General features: G+C 41.6%; 1 protein-coding gene across 1 annotated transcript in view; it reads right to left on the bottom strand.

The window, feature by feature from the left end:
* Positions 1 to 3,122: 3,122 nt before the first annotated feature.
* Positions 3,123 to 17,852, bottom strand: part of LOC310762070 (amine oxidase [flavin-containing] B-like) — a 39,285-nt gene continuing 24,555 nt past the window's right edge. The window contains exons 6-15 of the mRNA XM_083612565.1: positions 13,881 to 14,022; positions 13,278 to 13,427; positions 12,026 to 12,185; positions 10,130 to 10,226; positions 9,376 to 9,429; positions 7,672 to 7,729; positions 6,860 to 6,957; positions 5,948 to 6,059; positions 5,053 to 5,115; positions 3,123 to 4,385 (exon numbers count right to left, since the gene is read on the bottom strand). Of these exons, the coding sequence (XP_083468691.1) occupies positions 4,230 to 4,385; positions 5,053 to 5,115; positions 5,948 to 6,059; positions 6,860 to 6,957; positions 7,672 to 7,729; positions 9,376 to 9,429; positions 10,130 to 10,226; positions 12,026 to 12,185; positions 13,278 to 13,427; positions 13,881 to 14,022 (1,090 nt within the window). The 3' untranslated portion in view covers positions 3,123 to 4,229. The remainder of the gene's footprint in view (positions 4,386 to 5,052; positions 5,116 to 5,947; positions 6,060 to 6,859; positions 6,958 to 7,671; positions 7,730 to 9,375; positions 9,430 to 10,129; positions 10,227 to 12,025; positions 12,186 to 13,277; positions 13,428 to 13,880; positions 14,023 to 17,852) is intronic.

A 17,852-nucleotide genomic window follows, 5' to 3' on the forward strand; every position in this document is an offset into this window, starting at 1 on the left:
TGTTCCTTGTTTAGAAAATATCAATCTGACAAGTGACATTTGTGGAATTATTATTCTTAAGAAAAAAGTTCAATTGAATTCAGTAAGATTTAGTCCCTAGTAAGTGTGCACAGGAACACTGCCTTGAATTACTAATTTCTTTAATAATTAAAATGGAATTAGCCTCACCACTGTTTTGACGAACAGATTCTAATTAGTGATAAAGCCAAGCACATTCTGATTGATGAAAAGAAGCAATTGAACAGTGCTTGCTCCCTCTGTGAGAAAAAGGGAAGGATCTAGAATTGCTGGCATGGTCCCAGAACCCAGCAGAGCCTTCAGGAAGATGAGGATATACAGGCTGTCCCGCTTGGGGGAAATCTTTAGCACCACCTCCTACATCATCCCAGCTTGAGGATGTGGTCCTTCCACTTTCCTTGGGTTCCAAATCTCCAGTAGCATCTCCATCTCTTCCATCTTGTAAACAAACAACAATAGTTCCAAGGGTCAATTAATGGAGCACAGCCAGGTCTTCCAGGGAGATGGGCAGACAGAACAGACCTTACCAGCTTTCATAATGCTTCAGCCCTTTGCTGAGACAATATCCCTCCACTGCCTGAAACTGGGAAGAGTACACTTCTATCAGCAGCCCTCACTGGGTATTCTCTGTGTTTCTGATAAGGCCTATCTGAATCTGGATATTCCTGGTGCAGAACCGGACATGACTCTTACCTGATGTGACACTGCTTACTAAAGTGTAATATGGCATGACCTTAATAGAAAATATTTAACTTAGGTAAGGTGGCAACAGGTAAAGTCTGTGATTGCTTTCACATGAGCCCTAAGCCCTGGTGGAACATGATAATTTCAGAACTCCAGTGTTCTTTAAGCTAGAGGTAAAGAACTTTTGGCCTACAACTCCCATTATCCCTGCCTATTAGCCATGCTGGCTAAGGCTGGTGGGAGTTGAAGCCCAACAACCAATCAGTGACGCGTGCTTTAAACCTTTTCAGTTTCAAGCCAGGAGCCACAAGGCTGGGTGGGAGAGAGGCCACACATAGACACGTTGACTTCTCATTACTAAAAACCAACATTTACTACTTAAAAACCTGCCCCTCAATTGCCTGAAAACTGCTTCTGAAGCTTAGGAGAACATGGAAGCAGCCTCCAATAGTGTCACCTGGAAAAGAAAAGGGGGCAGGGGTGGAGGCCACAGTGTGCAACAAGGTACTTTGCTGTGCCTTGGGAGCCCCCTCAGGTTCTTGCTATTGCCCTAAAATTTCCTCTGTACCCACGAATAAATTGTGGAAAAGTGATCCATTAGGAAAAAAGGGAAAATAACTTCATAACAGCAGCCCTGGGATATTGTTAACAAACCTAAGTCTGTCCAAAGAATAGAAACAAAAAACATAACACCACCCAAAGGAAGAGGATGGTAAATTCATCAGGCCAAAAACTAATAAACCTTGGCATACCATTTTAGTCAAGGGATGTAACTTGGAAGTTAGTATAAATATACATATGTAACTCCCAGGGAGTCACAATGTCATTAGTAAAAGGTAATCCTAGTTTAGAAAAAAATGAAAAACAACTCTAAGACTTGGAAATCTTTTGGTAAGTACATGACTCTTTCATAATACCTGAAAAGAAGCGTCATGTCTGTTCTATGGCTTGTTCCTCTGTGTTTCAAATTCCTAAGAGAAGCTCTCTCAAGTTAAATGGATGCCTCAGTTCACAGCGGCACACTGCATAGCCAGAGCACAGAGAAACAGCTTAATTCTTGCCAGAGGCAAGCAACAGACTTCCCAACAGATTGAAATCTGACATTCTGAAATGTCATTCTAGTTGGCTATCTTGAATTCATTGGAGCTACTTGAGCAGCAAGATGTTGCAGTTCTATTTTATAGGTGAAAAATGGGCTTCAAGACCCTTCCCACAGTGTACTTCCTGTGTGCCATCTCATTAGAAACCGAAGCAGAAGCCCCTTCACATATAGAAATAATAAATCATTTTAACCTGACGAGGATGCTAATATCAAATAGGAAGTAAACATAGATTTTGGACAACATTAAGTGTTAGTTCCTACTGCAAATCCAGGAAGTGTAAAAGAAAGCTAGTATCATTTTTATAGACTTTTAAAATAATAGATCTTCAAGATGATGCAAGTATGACAAGGTTCTTGAAAGGACCTTTCCCATAGCCTCAGAGGTAGACATGGACTCCATGTTACGTTTTAAGATACCTTTCCATATGGTACGGTTGTCAAAATTCAAAATCAAGTATCTATTGCTGAAGCTGGGATCCTGAAAATCATGGTTTCATTTAAAAAATAAGAAGCAGTAGTCAAGTGTCCAGTACTCATATAGAAAAGCTTAGAAATGTTTGGATGCCTGCATGTTTTTGGAAACCAAAAATCTAAAAGGGAATATCTAGGGAGCTGCACTCTTGTACCATGCACAGTTCTTTGTCCATCTCAATATTATTTCCTCTCTTTTGCCCACCTACTGCTGAAGTTCATGTTGGTCCCTCCCTGTGTGAAGTGCAGCACTCGTTTTCTTTCCTCAGCTACTCACAATGTCAGGCGTTTCTAAATGCTCAGGGTACACAAGTCTTCATAACAGTGCAGTGGTCTGATTAAGATGACAGACAGGAATCTTTCACAATTCACAAAACAGCGTCAACAAGTTCCATGTGATAATCATCACAATGCTGTTTTGAGAGGCCATTGGCTGAGAGCAGGCTTTGGCTGTAGAAGCTCCCAGGTTACACCTCCAGCTTAAAGATGTAAGTTGTTGGGCATCTCCTTAAGAACCAGAACCTGTTGGTAGATATTACTGGGCTAGATGGACCAATTTTCCGATTCAGTATATGGCTGCTCCTTGTAGATTATCATCTTTGGTAATTTATTCCCTGATTTGTACCGCCAAAGAGATGAGAAAGGAAAAGCAAGACTGGAAATGACCCCTAACTGGGATTTGCACCTGTATTTAGCCTGAGTTGATAGTTTCCTTCTTCGGATGGAAGGATGTGTCCATTTTGGTTCTCTCAAGTTTCACATTTCCCCCGTCTTAAATTCAGTTCTCAACAGCAATTTGCCTTGTTTAAGAAATACTCACGAAAATTCATTGGCATGTTAGAGCGAATTTCTCCTAATAAACACGAAAGCTTTATGCAACTTTGGCTAATGAACACTTTTTAACAAACCTAATTCCCCATCTGCATTTTAAATGTTTTTTTTTTTACTAATATCTTCCTCCTAATACCTGCATTATTGTGAACATTGCTTGATTGGACAACTGCACCACAAAAATGCAGGGAACTGTGCTTCGATTCACATACTGTTTTGGAAAGTCCAAATCTGAGTGCGTAGTGATTTACACTTTTCCTCTAGTTCTTCATAATGCCACGAGTCAAAGGCAGGAAGTGGCAAGGGGGAGGGTGTCTAACCAGGAGTCCCAACAGCATCAATGCCCCCCAACCCCCTCGCATGCTTTAATCTGGTCCTGGTATTTTTAATGACCAGATTAAGGCTTGGCCATGTAAAATAAAATATTTGCAAACACATAACTCAAGCCTTAAAAACGTGTGTTTTCATTTGTTGGGTTCACTCAGGTGTAACTGCTCTTGCATTCTTGGAGTTAACACATGGTTGAATAGTAGGTTGCCTATGTGTTCTAGAAAATGTGCCATGGAGTGTGGAATCCCTCAAAAAAAAAAGAAAAAGAGAGAGAGAGACCCCTTCCAGCTTTTTGACAACCCTTCTCTGCAAAAACAACAACCCCAAGAACAGAAACCAAAATGTACTTCTGAAGAAATAGACCCCTAAATTTGTGTAGAATGTTGACCCTGGAATTTATTCACTCATATAATCTCTTCACTTAATTTTCATTCTCCCAAAACATTTGGAGGCAATGGAAATGCTCGATCAGCTACTTTTCTCCCACTGTGCAATGCTTTGCCACTGTGGTGAGATCAACATAGTAGTTGATTTTGTAAAAAAAGGAAAATGTCGTAGCAATACACTGGGCTCCACCAGACCACTTAAAAAATCCCCCAAAATAATAATAACAACAGTAGCCCACTTTGTACTCGCCTCAGAAATACATGTTAGACCCTTCTGCAAGATAAAGTTTCATAGGAGAAATACATGGGATAATTGAGAATTGCATTCATCACTACCTGGCAAGAGTAAAATGATTGTGCAAATGCACACACATCTGCCAATTCTTATTAGATTCACAGATCGATTTTCAGTTTTTCACCAGAAGTCCCCTTTTAAATGTGCAGAGCCCAACTGCAGTCGCTGATGTCAAGAGAGCACAGAAGCCAAACAACTTGAGCAGTCCAGGTACAGAAGGCAAGTTCCTTTCCCAAAAGGTGGTAGTGATTGGCAGGGCTGGGACATCCTGGATGGAAGAACATTCACTATTAGTGTAACGCAAATGTGATGTTCTTCTTAGGTGGCAATCTTAGTCACATCTATTTGGGTATAACTAAGAGCCATGGAATTATGCAGGACTTGCTTGTGACAAAGCATGCACAGGTTTCAGTGTTCGTTACAGATCCCGTATAAAGCATGTCACGGAATGGTTGATAAAATTAATACCGTATTTTTCGCCCTATAGGATGCACTTTTTCCCCTCCAAAAATGAAGGGGAAATGTGTGTGCGTCCTATGGGGCGAATGTAGGCTTTCACTGAAGCCTGGAGAGCGAGAGGGGTCGGTGCGCACCAACCCCTCTTGCTCTCCAGGCTTCAGGAAGCTATCCGCAAGCCGTGGGAGAGCTGCCTGCACCCCGAAGCCTGGGGGCACGCTGAGCTCAGCGCCCCCAGGCTTCGGGCTTTGCGCAGCTCTCCCACGGCTTGTGGAGAGCTGCCTGTTCTGGGGGCTGGGGTCGGGGGAAGCTCGGGCTTCCCCCGCCCCAGCCCTGCGCCTGGGGGGAAAATATATTTTTTTTCTTTATTTCCCCCCCAAAAAACTAGGTGCGTCCTATGGGCCGGTGCGCCCTATGGGCCGAAAAATATGGTAATAATGCAGCACTATTTCACCTTAAAGGAAGAACTGCAAACTTACGAGTGATTCTGGTTCTGACTTCCAAATTTCTGCTTCCGAAATCTTCCCCATTGAGTGCAATATCTAAAAATGAAGATAACATTTACATGACTTCCTTTTATTTCCAAATACCTCGGTAAAGGCTTCCCAAAAATTATACACTAAATGCACGCCAAGGTTTCAGATCTTTCTGAAACGAATGGGAGGTGCACAAATTCACACGTAATGCAGATTTATCAGAAAGGTCCAAGATTTAAGGACATATCAAAACAAGCTAGGCAAAATGTTGCCTCCACAGATGCTGCCATGGGAATAAATCCTGCATCTGCAAACCAAGTAAAGTTTCAACTGGATTTAAGATAGACGATTTCCTGGGAATAGTCCAAAATACTGCAGGCCTGCCCTAATCCCCAATGTCGAATTTCAAGCTCTCTTTCCAATTTTAAAATGCATTGCATTATTTTAAGCAGTTACAACCAGAGTATGTGTTCAGCAGTCCGCAGTCATCAGAAATCCAGCTGGTGAGACAGGGCCTGTTCAGTTGTGGCACCCATGTTTTGCAACCCTCTCTCAAGGGAGGCTCTGCTTTATTAGAATTCCAGTCCATTTTCCTTTCTTTTGTCGCATTTTGGGATTCATTTGACCACAACTACCCTTAATTCTGTGATTTTATGTACTGACTTTCCCATTTTGGTGGCTTGCTTGTTTTTGTTGATTATTTGCTTTTAATGGGTGTCTCGTAAATTGCTTGGCCAAATCGTGGAATACAAATGTTTTAACCAACAAATACAACTGCCCTTTATTCAAACATATCAGCAGTGCAATCCTATATGCCCCTATGAAAGAAAAAACTCCTAGATCAGTGAGTATAGGATTGCAGCCTCACAAGGCCTTGTTACTCAGGACTCCACTGTACCTCTCTGACGGCTCTCTCTCCAGCCTGCACTGCACCTTCCATGTAGCCGCTCCATTCTGAAGCCGTCTCGGTGCCTGCAAAGAAGATTCTCCCAACTGGCTCACGAATTACCCTTTAAAAGAGGCACAGAATATGGAAAGCATGAGGAACCATTTCTCTAAATGTAAATCAGAGACAAGAGCATTCGTAATATCATTCTACCACATCAGCATTGCAACCTATGGCAGATTGCTTCTGGTCCCCTTTCCCAACTTTATGAAATCCTTTCTGAGGAGAGGAAAGGTGACTAGAATTGAGTAACAGTCTTCTGATACAGAAAGTTTTCAAGGCACAGAAATCTGAGTTTACATACAGAGCACCCTTGTTGGGCAAAGGCATAGAATTCCAACATTAATTATGTAATTTGTTAGCTTACTACTTTTATTTATTAGAGACATATTATAAACTCAAGAGTTGTAACTGAATGTTAATCAGAGCTGTTATGTATGCAAGGATGCTCTGGGCTGATGGCACTGATATAAGTAGCAACATAAAACCTTTGCTTCAGATAATATGCTTAAGATATTTCCAAATAATAAATGCTTTATCTTGAGTGAGGAAGTTACTTTTACTGAACACCTGCAAACTCTCACCAACACTTAGACGTTCTAGTACCCCTTTAATTAAGGATGCACACTTTCCTGGGATCTCTTGCATAGGACTGAGCTGTTTGGAGCTAATTAACTCATTAAAGGCATGGTCGCCAATCAACAACAAAACATGAATCTGATTACAGTTTTTATTAACTGCTGAAACAAATGCAACCTCCTGCCAGTCATCGCGTAATCACAAGCTAGGGAATTGTATTTCAGATGTTATAATCTCCTCAGGTTTCTTTCTGTAATGAAACATCCTTGCTTATTGTTAACATACCTTCCAAACTGAGTCATTATCCCTGGAGGGAAATAGGCTGTATAGCACCCCCCAGAATATTGTTCTTCACACCAGTTCTTCTCTTCATAGTGCACTGGCTAGAAAGGCAGAGTTAACAGGGTTAAAAGTAACAGAGGAAGCTTAAAAAACAAAACAAAAAATCAGAAAACTTATTTCAGAGATCTGTGAGGAATACCCAGTGATTTCTCATGTCACTTCAAAATTTACATATCTATTTACAGATAAAGCCACTCCAATTTGAAAATACAGGTCAGGTAGCACATTTAAAAGTGTAGGTAAAAATACTTTAAATGAGAAAAGAAAATGGGTAACACACATAAACTTTAATCCCGCTCTGCCCCACTGCTTTGTTAAAGGTTTCTTAGAAATGTATTATAATAAGGTACAAAAAAATATAGCAAGTGCTTACTGTTCTCAGTCCATCTTTGAAAAAATTGAAATGCAAAATACATCTTTGAAAACCCTCACGTGGTTGACTGAGATCCACATGTGAAATATTCCCAAATACCAACACTCAAAGTGAACCTACTGGTTTTCTGAGGTCATGGATTGTGCGTCCAGCTTCACGGACCATGACCTCAGAAAACTAATCCAAGATGACTAGTCTTATAAATCTTCCAAAAGATGTTCAAGCACTGTCCTGGGGCCTCAGGGGAAGATTTGGTGCCAGAGTATTGTCATACAAAAAAATTACTGGGATTCATCTGCTAAAGGAGGAGAATGCATGAAGCCCTGCTAGCTGTATCATCAGAGCTAATCATTAATAAAAACAATATATATTATCCTCTTACATGCAAGGCTTCCTGGGATCCCAACACCTTTGCATAGAGCTCACAGATCCTTCTTTTCCTATAGCAGAAATACAAGAAAAAACATATTGCTGAGCTTACGTTTCTGAAACAAACTATAGTTTGCTCTGAATCTGGATTTTATCACCTCAGTTTCTAAGATTAATATTTACAGGGATTGGTGCTATACATTCTAAAGGCCCTCATAAACATCATGGGCCTGAGCCTACTAGGGACCACCACCCCACACACAGTCTGCATACAACATCAGCAGCAACAAGGCTAGCCCTATTGTTAGGCTGCTGGCCTTCTAAGTGAGACTGCAACCTGGGGCAGCTTACTGGAGTATCACAAACAGGCAGCAAACATTACTGTTGCATTTTTAAAGTGAGGGAAGGGAAAGTGGTGCTTGTGGGATTTTCTGCCTTGGGTACCAAAATAACTTGGCCAGCCTTGGAGACTCTGCCTTTTCTGCTCTTCCTCAGGTAGCAAAAATTTCTCTGGATGGCCCTACTGAGTAGCCACATGTGCAAACAGATCCTATGTGTGCAGTTTGAATAGCTGGGCCTGTATGCATGGAACAATTCCTTTAAAAGGCTAAAACAAAGCTTTGCCAATTGCCTGTTCATAGGAGGATACAAGCAAATGGAAATGACCTCCTTTCCTTTCCCCACCCAATGGCTGATCAGTTGGATTCTCACTTTTTAAAAATGCATTACAGGCTGCTCTGTGTCACAAGAGTTGTATCGTATCCCCTGTGCTTGCTATGAGCCAGTTTCACAAATGACTCCCATAAAGTGATTGGGCGCATACTGAAATTGCACAAAGGCACAGTGTGGAATCCATGCATGAAAATAAGCTTCGATGCATCGTTGGTGGGTCTTCTGGACATGTTCTCACATACACAAAGACTGCTGCAGGAGGAGCTCCCCCGCCCATAGAGCTCATCATTTGTTGCAAGAACAAGGCTGACTCCAGGCCCACCCTCTCGCACTATGTTGTTATAGATGTTATGACCGTCATTGCATACATCAATTTCTGGACTGGGGAGTCGTAGTAACTACGCACTGAATGAAATACTTTAAACTTAGCAAATACCAAACAGCACTAATTTGGAGACCATCGGAACCATCAAAAACATCATTACTTCCTTTAATCCATTTTGTCCTGGGAGTCAAAACCTATATGAAATATATTTGCAGAGGAACCATTTATTTGTATATTTATTTACAAAGAATATTTGTATGCTGCCAGCTCATATAAAAGATGTAAAGCAGTGCACAATATATGCAACAAAACACAAAACAATACCCCCCCAAAAAAAACCAATAAAATGAATGGCTTGCCAAGAAAGTTTAAACAGCTGCATAGACCTGTTAGTGCATAAAGGTCTTTGCTGCTGAGCTTTACATGGGGCAACACTGGGACTAAGGAGGAGGAACTTGACTGGCAGTGCGACCACCTGGTCTGGCTGTAAGTAAGAAAGAAGGGAGGCGAGGGTTGGTTGAGGCTGGTGGAACAGTGCTCCACTTGCCCTAGTGGGTCAGCCTCCACTGATTCTACCACCATATGAATGAATGAATTTATTATTTCAGTCACAGACCAGTTACAGCTCACATACAAAATCAGGGAAGTCCATATGGGAATGGAAAGAAAGGAACATCTTGGGCTGCCAGAAAAAAAAATCCAGAGGTTTATTGTTCATACCTTTCCTCCGCGGTGAGGTGAGTCAATTTTCTGCATTTCCGAGCAAGGATAAAACTAAAATACAATAATATAGAACAGACTCTTACTTCTATCATCATAATAGAATCAATAATAATTATAGTTTAGATAAAGACCATAGGATGCCGGTGCTTTTCAATCATGTCATAAAGTCCTTTTTCAAGACTTATGCAGACTCTGTCAGGTAGCATCTTTCCACGCGATGTGACAACCCAGAAACACCAGCCATCTCACTTTGTCTCTCCTTCCATGACATTGTGGAAAAAGGGAAGCATGGATTTTTCTCATGGAAGTGCCCAAGAGCACTTGACACCTGGTTGGCACAGCTTATGCACTGCACACACAGGAAACAAGAAGTTCCACACTTGCCTGTTACCAAAAGATGTGTGAAAGAATGAGGGACCCATTCTTTCTCTTCCCGTACTTCTACATAACATATGAAAAGGTATGCAGGTTATAAACTAAATAGATGCAAACTCAAACATAGTAGACTGAGACAATAATTCTTCTTCACAGACATCTTTTTATACCCCTACAGGATATATTAAGCCAATGCCCTGTATTATGGTTGCTTTTCCGTAAAGAATGATGTTCCAACTGTATGGTACAGTTGCTCAAGTTAAGCATGTATGGTACATGCTTAAGTCAAAACACAAATGATACTCTCTTCACATTTCATTTCTGATTCTCTTCCTCTCTTAAAAGACTCAGAAGGCGGCTTTTCAGTATTCCTTACCCAATTATTGCTGGAAAACTTCCATCGGGTTTAGTGTCATCTAGTGTCAAACCAATAGCTGCATCCTCATCTTCAATTATCATGGTGCCACAATAATCTGAAATGGGAGTGAAAAGTGAATCCATGTACCAGTAATCTAGGTAGTTCTAACAACTATGTCACTCTCATGCCTCTAAATAATATATCTGAACAACATATCTTGACAACAGGGGCACCACAGGAACATTAAATTTAATGCAATGTATATGCAGCAATTTAAAAGTCACAATACACAGCTACTTAAAGTGATTGGGAGAAACTACATAGAGAAAGGGCCTTTAGAAAGCCCTCCTAGTAGGTCCCAGGAAGAATTATTCCCACCTAGACTAATGGGACGTGGGTGGCACTTGATGATCAGAAGGTCGGCAGTTTGAATCCCCGCGACAGGGTGAGCTCCCATTGCTTGGTCCCTGCTCCTGCCAACCTAGCAGTTCAAAAGCACGTCAAAGTGCAAGTAGATAAATAGGTACCACTCCAGCGGGAAGGTAAACGGTGTTTCCATGCACTGCTCTGGTTCACCAGAAGCGGCTTAGTCATGCTGGCCACATAACCCGGAAGCTGTACGCCGGCTCCCTCAGACAATAAAGCGAGATGAGCGCAGCAACCCCAAAGTCGTCCACGGCTGGACCTAACAGTCAGGGGTCCCATTACCTTTACCAACACTAATGTCCCTGAGATCACTTAACTGTGGATATATATTTTTGTATTTTAGTTATTATTACACTTATTACACTTTCCTCAAATGAGCTCAAGGTGGCATGTGTGGTTCTGCCCCTGTCCGTTTCATCTTCACAACAACCCTGTGACATAGACCAGGCTGAGAGACAGCAACTGGTTCGAGGGTACCCAGTCAGCTTCTTGGCTGAGTGGTCCCGCATTCTAACCACTATACCAAATTGGCCTTCTGGGAGATGCCAAGAGTTGAGCCCTAAGAGTGTCCTGAACAGCCATGCACCACCATTATGTTTGGATTTCTAGAAGTTTCTGAGGTTCCTATATTGTACTCTGCAACTGTGTGAGGTAACAGCAGGCTTTAAAAAAGAGAGAGAAATGGATAGTCTTTGGGTGGCTGCCAGATTCTGGGTTACCATGGTAATTCTTCAGGCACAGAGAATATCGACAACTCTTTGCATAAGATCTTGCTCTCCATAGTGCACCACATTAATCATAAAGATAAAAGACGTAACCCCATCTTCAAAGCACCTTCCCCAGGGAGGGTCCAGTATCTTTTCGGCACTATTTGCTCAGGCCTTTTAGACTCCCTTTAAAATGCTGTCTTAGTAAGGGTTATTTGGTTTTAATATGCATTGTCTCTTCATGGCTGCTCCACCATCTTAATGTTACTGTTTGCTTTAATTGTTAGCTTTAATTGTTTGCTTTTAATTATTAGAATTGTTAGTCACTTTGGGATTCAAGAACACACACACTTTATGCATCTATTTCAATATGTGGGTTGGATCCAGACTTCACCCATGCTGCTGGAAGGGAATGGTGGTGGAAGACAACTTTCTCCACTTCCTCCCTTCCCCTGAAGTCCCCAGAGGATGGGGAGGGGACCCTCTGGAACAGCATGGGAAGGAGGGGAGTAATAATAATAATAATAATAATAGTAATAATAATAGTAATAGTAATAATAATATCACCTCCCGCCCCACCATGAGCAGGATCTGTCTGCTGGATCAAAAACCTTCAGTGAAGGAACCACAGACAGCAAGATTGTGCCTGTCTAGCTCTCCATCTATGTGTCTGTCTCTCTAAGATGATGCTGAAGAAGACAGCATGAGAATAACATGTGAGAAAAAGTACACTTTAGGGCAATTCTGCATGTGCCCCTTCCCTTCAATCAGCATGAAATACCTTTTTTCCTCCAGAATGCTTCCTTGTAGTATACTATGCATTTGATGACTGATCCCATAGGAACCCGGCTGATCAACTGATTCCTCATTGAAGGCAACGGAGGGTTAAAGTGAATCTTCATACAAAGTGCCGGAGGGATGGCACTAATAACATACTGGGCCTTGAAAAGAAATACAAAGAAAAATCAACTCTATCTTCACAGGATACTTGAAACTGCTTGTGTTATTATAGGAGACTTCCAGTTACATTTCAATGAAAATTTGACTCACAAAAGAGGATACAAATTTCTCATCAGGTTATAGGTCACAGAAATTTAAAGTGACAAGCAATTTTTCCAATGATGACAGAAATGGACCTTTGAATTTTTCCAAATGGCTGAATAAATTGTTGAAAAGGCTCTTTGCAACACAAAGAACAGAAGGGTAGTTTTAGATACCATTTAGATACTCAGGCATCTCCTGGGAAAATTTAGGACAGCAGCCACAAGGAAGGAGTACAGTCACAACAGTCAAGAGAAATAATTAAAAGTAAGAAAGTAAGAAAGCACAATAGCATAAACTCATTAAGGAACTTGCAACCAACATGCATTTAAGCTTTACACATTAGTAATTTTCCTTAAAATTTTTTGTTAAAGGGGACAGAAAGGGGGTAAAAAGGAAGAAATACTTTGGGATTCCTGCTTGCTATTGAACCCAGTGTGTTTTGACTATACACGATTTGGGTTTTATGCACTATCCCCAGAATGTAACTCCCACATTGCATTGAGATATGTCAATCAAGTCATGGCTTACACACACTCTTCTACCCTTTCCTGCTTCCTCAGGGTATGAAGGGAGATTAAATCTTTAATTCCTGGTTTGCAGCAACCTGCTCACAATTTTGTTGTCCAAACCTGGCAAACCATGGTTTGTGCAAACTCTATTTGCTTCTAAACCACAATCCCAAACCATAATTTGATCTGTGCTTGAGATCTCCTTTGTGGGTAGACTATGAGGAAGGAAAGTTTATCATCTCTTCTCTCACAAACAGAGGAAGGAGAGGGGGAGAAAGTGTACAGGTCCAAGGCATAATTTGTTCATGTTTGTAACAGCAAACTGTGGATATTTAACGCAGTCAATTGAACCCAGTTGTTTGAACATTTTTGTTTGTTGGGATACTTCGCTCAACTAACAAATGTCCTTTATATCCTCTTCTTCTTATATGACGAAAAGAGAATCCTTATATATATTAGAACTGTAAGCTTTAAAATCACCTCGTATGTTTCATGATCCAGTGTCTCCACAATGACACTTTCACCAGTCTGATCAATGGAGGTAACAGGCTTCTCTAGTTTAACCAGCTCTCCTAGGTATTCCATGATCTTCTCACAAATTTGGCCAGAACCTCCAATGAATTTCCTCTCCTGGAAAATAGAAAAAACACACAACATAGTTCAGCAGACCAAATTGGTGGCTTAAAATGATACCCAGATGGAACAAATGAACCACAATAGAACCCCCTTCATATGAATATTTTTCTTCTGGCTGGGACACACACATCCAGCACCTTCACATGTTGAGCATGAAGGGCTAAAGGCGGCTTCTAGCCATGTTTGGAAGCCTTTGTACAGCTAAAAATCCTGTTATCTGGGCTTTCAAGCTAGAAGAAGCTACTAAACACATTCAGCCCCCTTCAGACCATCTAAATAAAAATATCAATGTCAGAGATGGTGTTGGCAGTGCATGGAGAACATGGAGGGCATATTCTGCCCTCTGGAGACATTCAACCCTCACTCCATCAAGCTGAACATCTAAAATTATTGCCATAATTATTGAACACAAATAACCGGGGGAGGAGGGGTTCTAGTTCACTATACCTGGCCTCCATTGGTTGTTGAAAATATCCTGGATGTCCCACCGCACTGTTTAACATACCACAGGAACCACAGAGCGGAGACCTCATGGGGCTCAGAGGTAACATCAACATTGACAAACAGAGTAGCAAACCGTCTGGCAGCACTGCACACAAATCCAAAAAAAAGAGGAATAATGTTGAGTTTGGCCTCTCCCCCTGCCCCGCCTTCATTACAGGTGTGGAGATGCAGGATTCTTGCTGGACAGCTCTTACTGCATGCACAGGGAGGAGTGGCTAATATCTCCATTCTCCCTTTTCATGTAATGGGGGGGTCTCAGTTCCAATCATGGTGGGAGGGTGAGATTAGTTTTCCCTCTTATGAGATGCCTTCCCAGTAAGAAGTGGGCTACACCCATGCCTGCTGAGTATTTAAAGAAAAACAAGATATGCCACTATCTCCAGGGCACATCATGAAAAGACAGCAAATGGTTAGTTAATTTACAGGGAGGGAAAGAGGTGCTTTTCCTGCCTCAGGTGCCAAAATAAGTTAACCAGGCTTGGGTATTAATCACTTTAACATAGGGAGGGGGAATGTTCCACTTTGGCAGTCCTAAGTTCAACGGCTACTCAATGGCTCTGTGTGTGTGTGTGTGTGCATGTATACATACAGTATGTATATACAGTGGTACCTCAGGTTACATACGCTTCAGGTTACATACGCTTCAGATTAAGAACTTTGCTTCAGGATGAGAACAGAAATCATGCTTCGGCAGCACAGCAGCAGCAGGAGGCCCCCTTAGCTAAAGTGGTGCTTCAGGTTAAGAACAGTTTCAGGTTAAGAACGGACCTCCAGAACAAATTAAGTACTTAATCCGAGGTACCACTGTGTATATATATGCACACCCACACCCCAGTGGATTGCAGCTAAAGATTTCTATCATAGCTATAAATGCCCTGATGAACTTTTCATTTACTATTCCACTTGAGACTATCAAATAATTCATGTATTGAAGGGAATATTTTTTTTATTAAAAACCCACAGCTTTATAATTTTAATTCTTTTATAATCCAAGGGAGCCAAGAAAATGTCAAATAAGTGAAAACCAATGAGAAAATATTATTCAAGCAATGTTTTTCTGATTAGTTCTTTCCAGAAACCAGCATGCCCCATTTGTTCCTACCTGAAAGAGCACACTGTGCTTAAGGAAAGTGTTGGCCTCCAGGGAAGCCTGACATTTTGATCTTTTTGTGCATGATTTTGACAGCAGCGTATTATTTCTAAATGATCAATCACTGAAATAGCAACACTGCAATTGCATGTAATATTTATCACATGTTTTCACATATAAATCTGTTACTGTTCCTCACCTTCTTGAGATGCCTCAAACAAACAAGGCAATAAATAAGTGACCCAAAAAGGCTGAGAGTTCTTTCCATGATATTTGAAAAGCAAAGGAGTGAATTAAATATTTCCCTGACATATAGACTAATATTCTGTTATGAGAGAACCATAACTGGAAGCAATAGAGGCAAAATTTTCCCCTTGTTCGTATTTTGATATTTAGTATTTTAAGAAATTAAGAGGAAACAAGGAATGCTCCAGTACTACCATCTTGGCAAAGGATGGGGACAGGATACAAAAATCCCCCTTAATGTTATAACCACTGTAACCATCAGTGATCTGGACACAGAGTCAGAGGCTACAGGGGCACCAGATGGGGAGTCAGTGGAGGGCTCAGAGCTGATTGCTGAAGATAGGGAAACCATTGCACATGAGGTGGTTGGACAGGAGGCCACAGAGGAACTTCCCTATAGTACTCTCATGGGCACCTTCCCCTGACCCTGAAGCACCAGTTGCCTCCCAGTGCACATCACCAGTCCAGCAGCACGGGCAATGCACCAGGAGGGAAGCTATGGAACAGGTGAGAAGTGACTGTGCACAGGCCAGAGGGTTGGGTCTTTAAATCAGTAAAGCTCACTCAAGAGAGCGGAACCTGGAGATAGCAGTCTAGAAACAGAGGCATAAAAGACCCCAGTCCACTCCCAACCTTTGTTAGAACAAGTTGCTCACTTGGAGCTGTCCATGGTCCAGTTTTGATCTGCCTTGCCTCCTTCTCCATGGAATCTGACATCAGACCAAAACAGGGCACATAAGTAGTGCACAGTCCTGGTTTCCTTCAATCTACTGTTTCTGGCACAATGTTGGAAGACCCTCCCAAATCTCCCCCATGTCCAAATATTTGTTCAATATTTCAGAAGTGGGTCCTCAGAAGCACCTCTGAGCACACCATGCATCACATGCAGCTCTGTGGATTTTGCCCTAAATAACAGCAATCTTCAACCCTAAGTAGGTTAGTGGTACAACACATGCTTTCAATCTGTGGCATGCTTACAATCCTGGGAATATCCAGGTAAGGCTAGAAAAGACTCATATAAGCAACCCTAGAGAGCTGCTGCCAATCAACATAGACCAGGAGCAGCCAACGTTGTGTCCTCCCGATGCTGTTAGACTATAACTCCCAACAGCCTCAATGATGATGATCCCAATGATCAGGGACAATGAGAGTTGTAATTCAGCAACACTTTGGGCTGGATTGGCTATCCCTGGGATAGACAATGCTGAACTAGATGGACCAGTGATACAAACAGCTTCCCATGTTCCTTTGACTTCTTGCTCTTATGTTCCAATCAATGCAGAACTAGTGCTGTGCCAAAATATTTCTCCAGAATTTTATTTCCCTGTGAAATGAGTCATTTTCCCCTGCCTCATTATCAGGGCACTTCAGCATTTCTGTGGGTGTAGGACTTTGAGCTTGCCTTATAGTTTAAGAGAGTAGTGGTGTGTGCATCTTTCCAGAAAACATTTATTCACCACTGTGCAGCCTCCCTGGCTGCCCCTGATTCCTGATCTGAAAAGCCCCATGGAATGAGTTATCTTATGATGTGTTCCCCTAGGCTTTAATTGAAGCATGGGTACCTGGGCAGGCTGCAGAGTGCAGACTACTGGTGACATGATTTGCAGAATAAAAGAAAAGACACTCAAGCCCACCCAATGGCCACCTTGAAAGCAAGGTAAACACAACAAAAACCCTGTACCCTATTTATGAAAATTTCACCAAAATGTTTAAAAAGTGAGAGAGAAAATTAGCACAGCACTCATTTAGAACATCAGTGCACACATGCCATGGTAGAGACTGCATGCATGCACTTCATGTCTCTGGAAGGTTATACTTCCATGCCTTTAGAATTAACTATACAGGGAAATGGATGGCTCCTTCTATTTTATTTGTATGTAGTATGGCCCTTGTGTGATTCCTCATTTGAAATATGTAAAGTTTATAGGAAATTATCAAACACACATAGCTTTCTGGCTGCATTAGAGCTTGCCAGACCTAACTAGGCACCTAATATATGTCATGCATCTCATTCCAGCATGCAATGCCATATAAAGGCAAATTTGTTCAATTTGTCAACAGAATGGAAGAAAAATGGAGATTACCCTTCAGCTCCATTGCATCCTAGAGAAAGTAAGCCATTTCAAAAAACATAAATCTTGATCACAAAGGCAGATCAAATGCATAGAAGTACATGAAACATGCAAATCGATAGGTTTCTAATAAGAGAGAGAGAAATGAGGTTCACCCAAAGGTCTTTCCTGGGGCTTAATATGGGATAGGACTCAGTTTGTGTAGGAACCATTGGTTTTAATTCATTTTATCTAAACCACATTCTCCCGGAAGCTGAAGAAGAGTGGGAGGTCTCACAACCCTCCCAGCTGAGCATTAACTTAGGAATGCTCACTGCAAAAACAAAAGTGTTAAGTGCTAGAAAAACAAATGCAAAAACAGAAACAGAAAAACAAAAAAGCCTAACACTAAAGTAGGGGCAGTGAACTGGATCCAGTGGGAGAGCAAGATCCAACCCTCCACAAGCCACTTTGACAGGCTGGCAGGGCCACCCATCTGTCAATTAGCAGATATCATATGAGACCAGG

The sequence above is a fragment of the Podarcis filfolensis genome (genome assembly GCF_964270895.1).
Source record: "Podarcis filfolensis genome assembly, chromosome: 4".
In the NCBI taxonomy this organism is placed as follows: Eukaryota; Metazoa; Chordata; class Lepidosauria; order Squamata; family Lacertidae; genus Podarcis; species Podarcis filfolensis.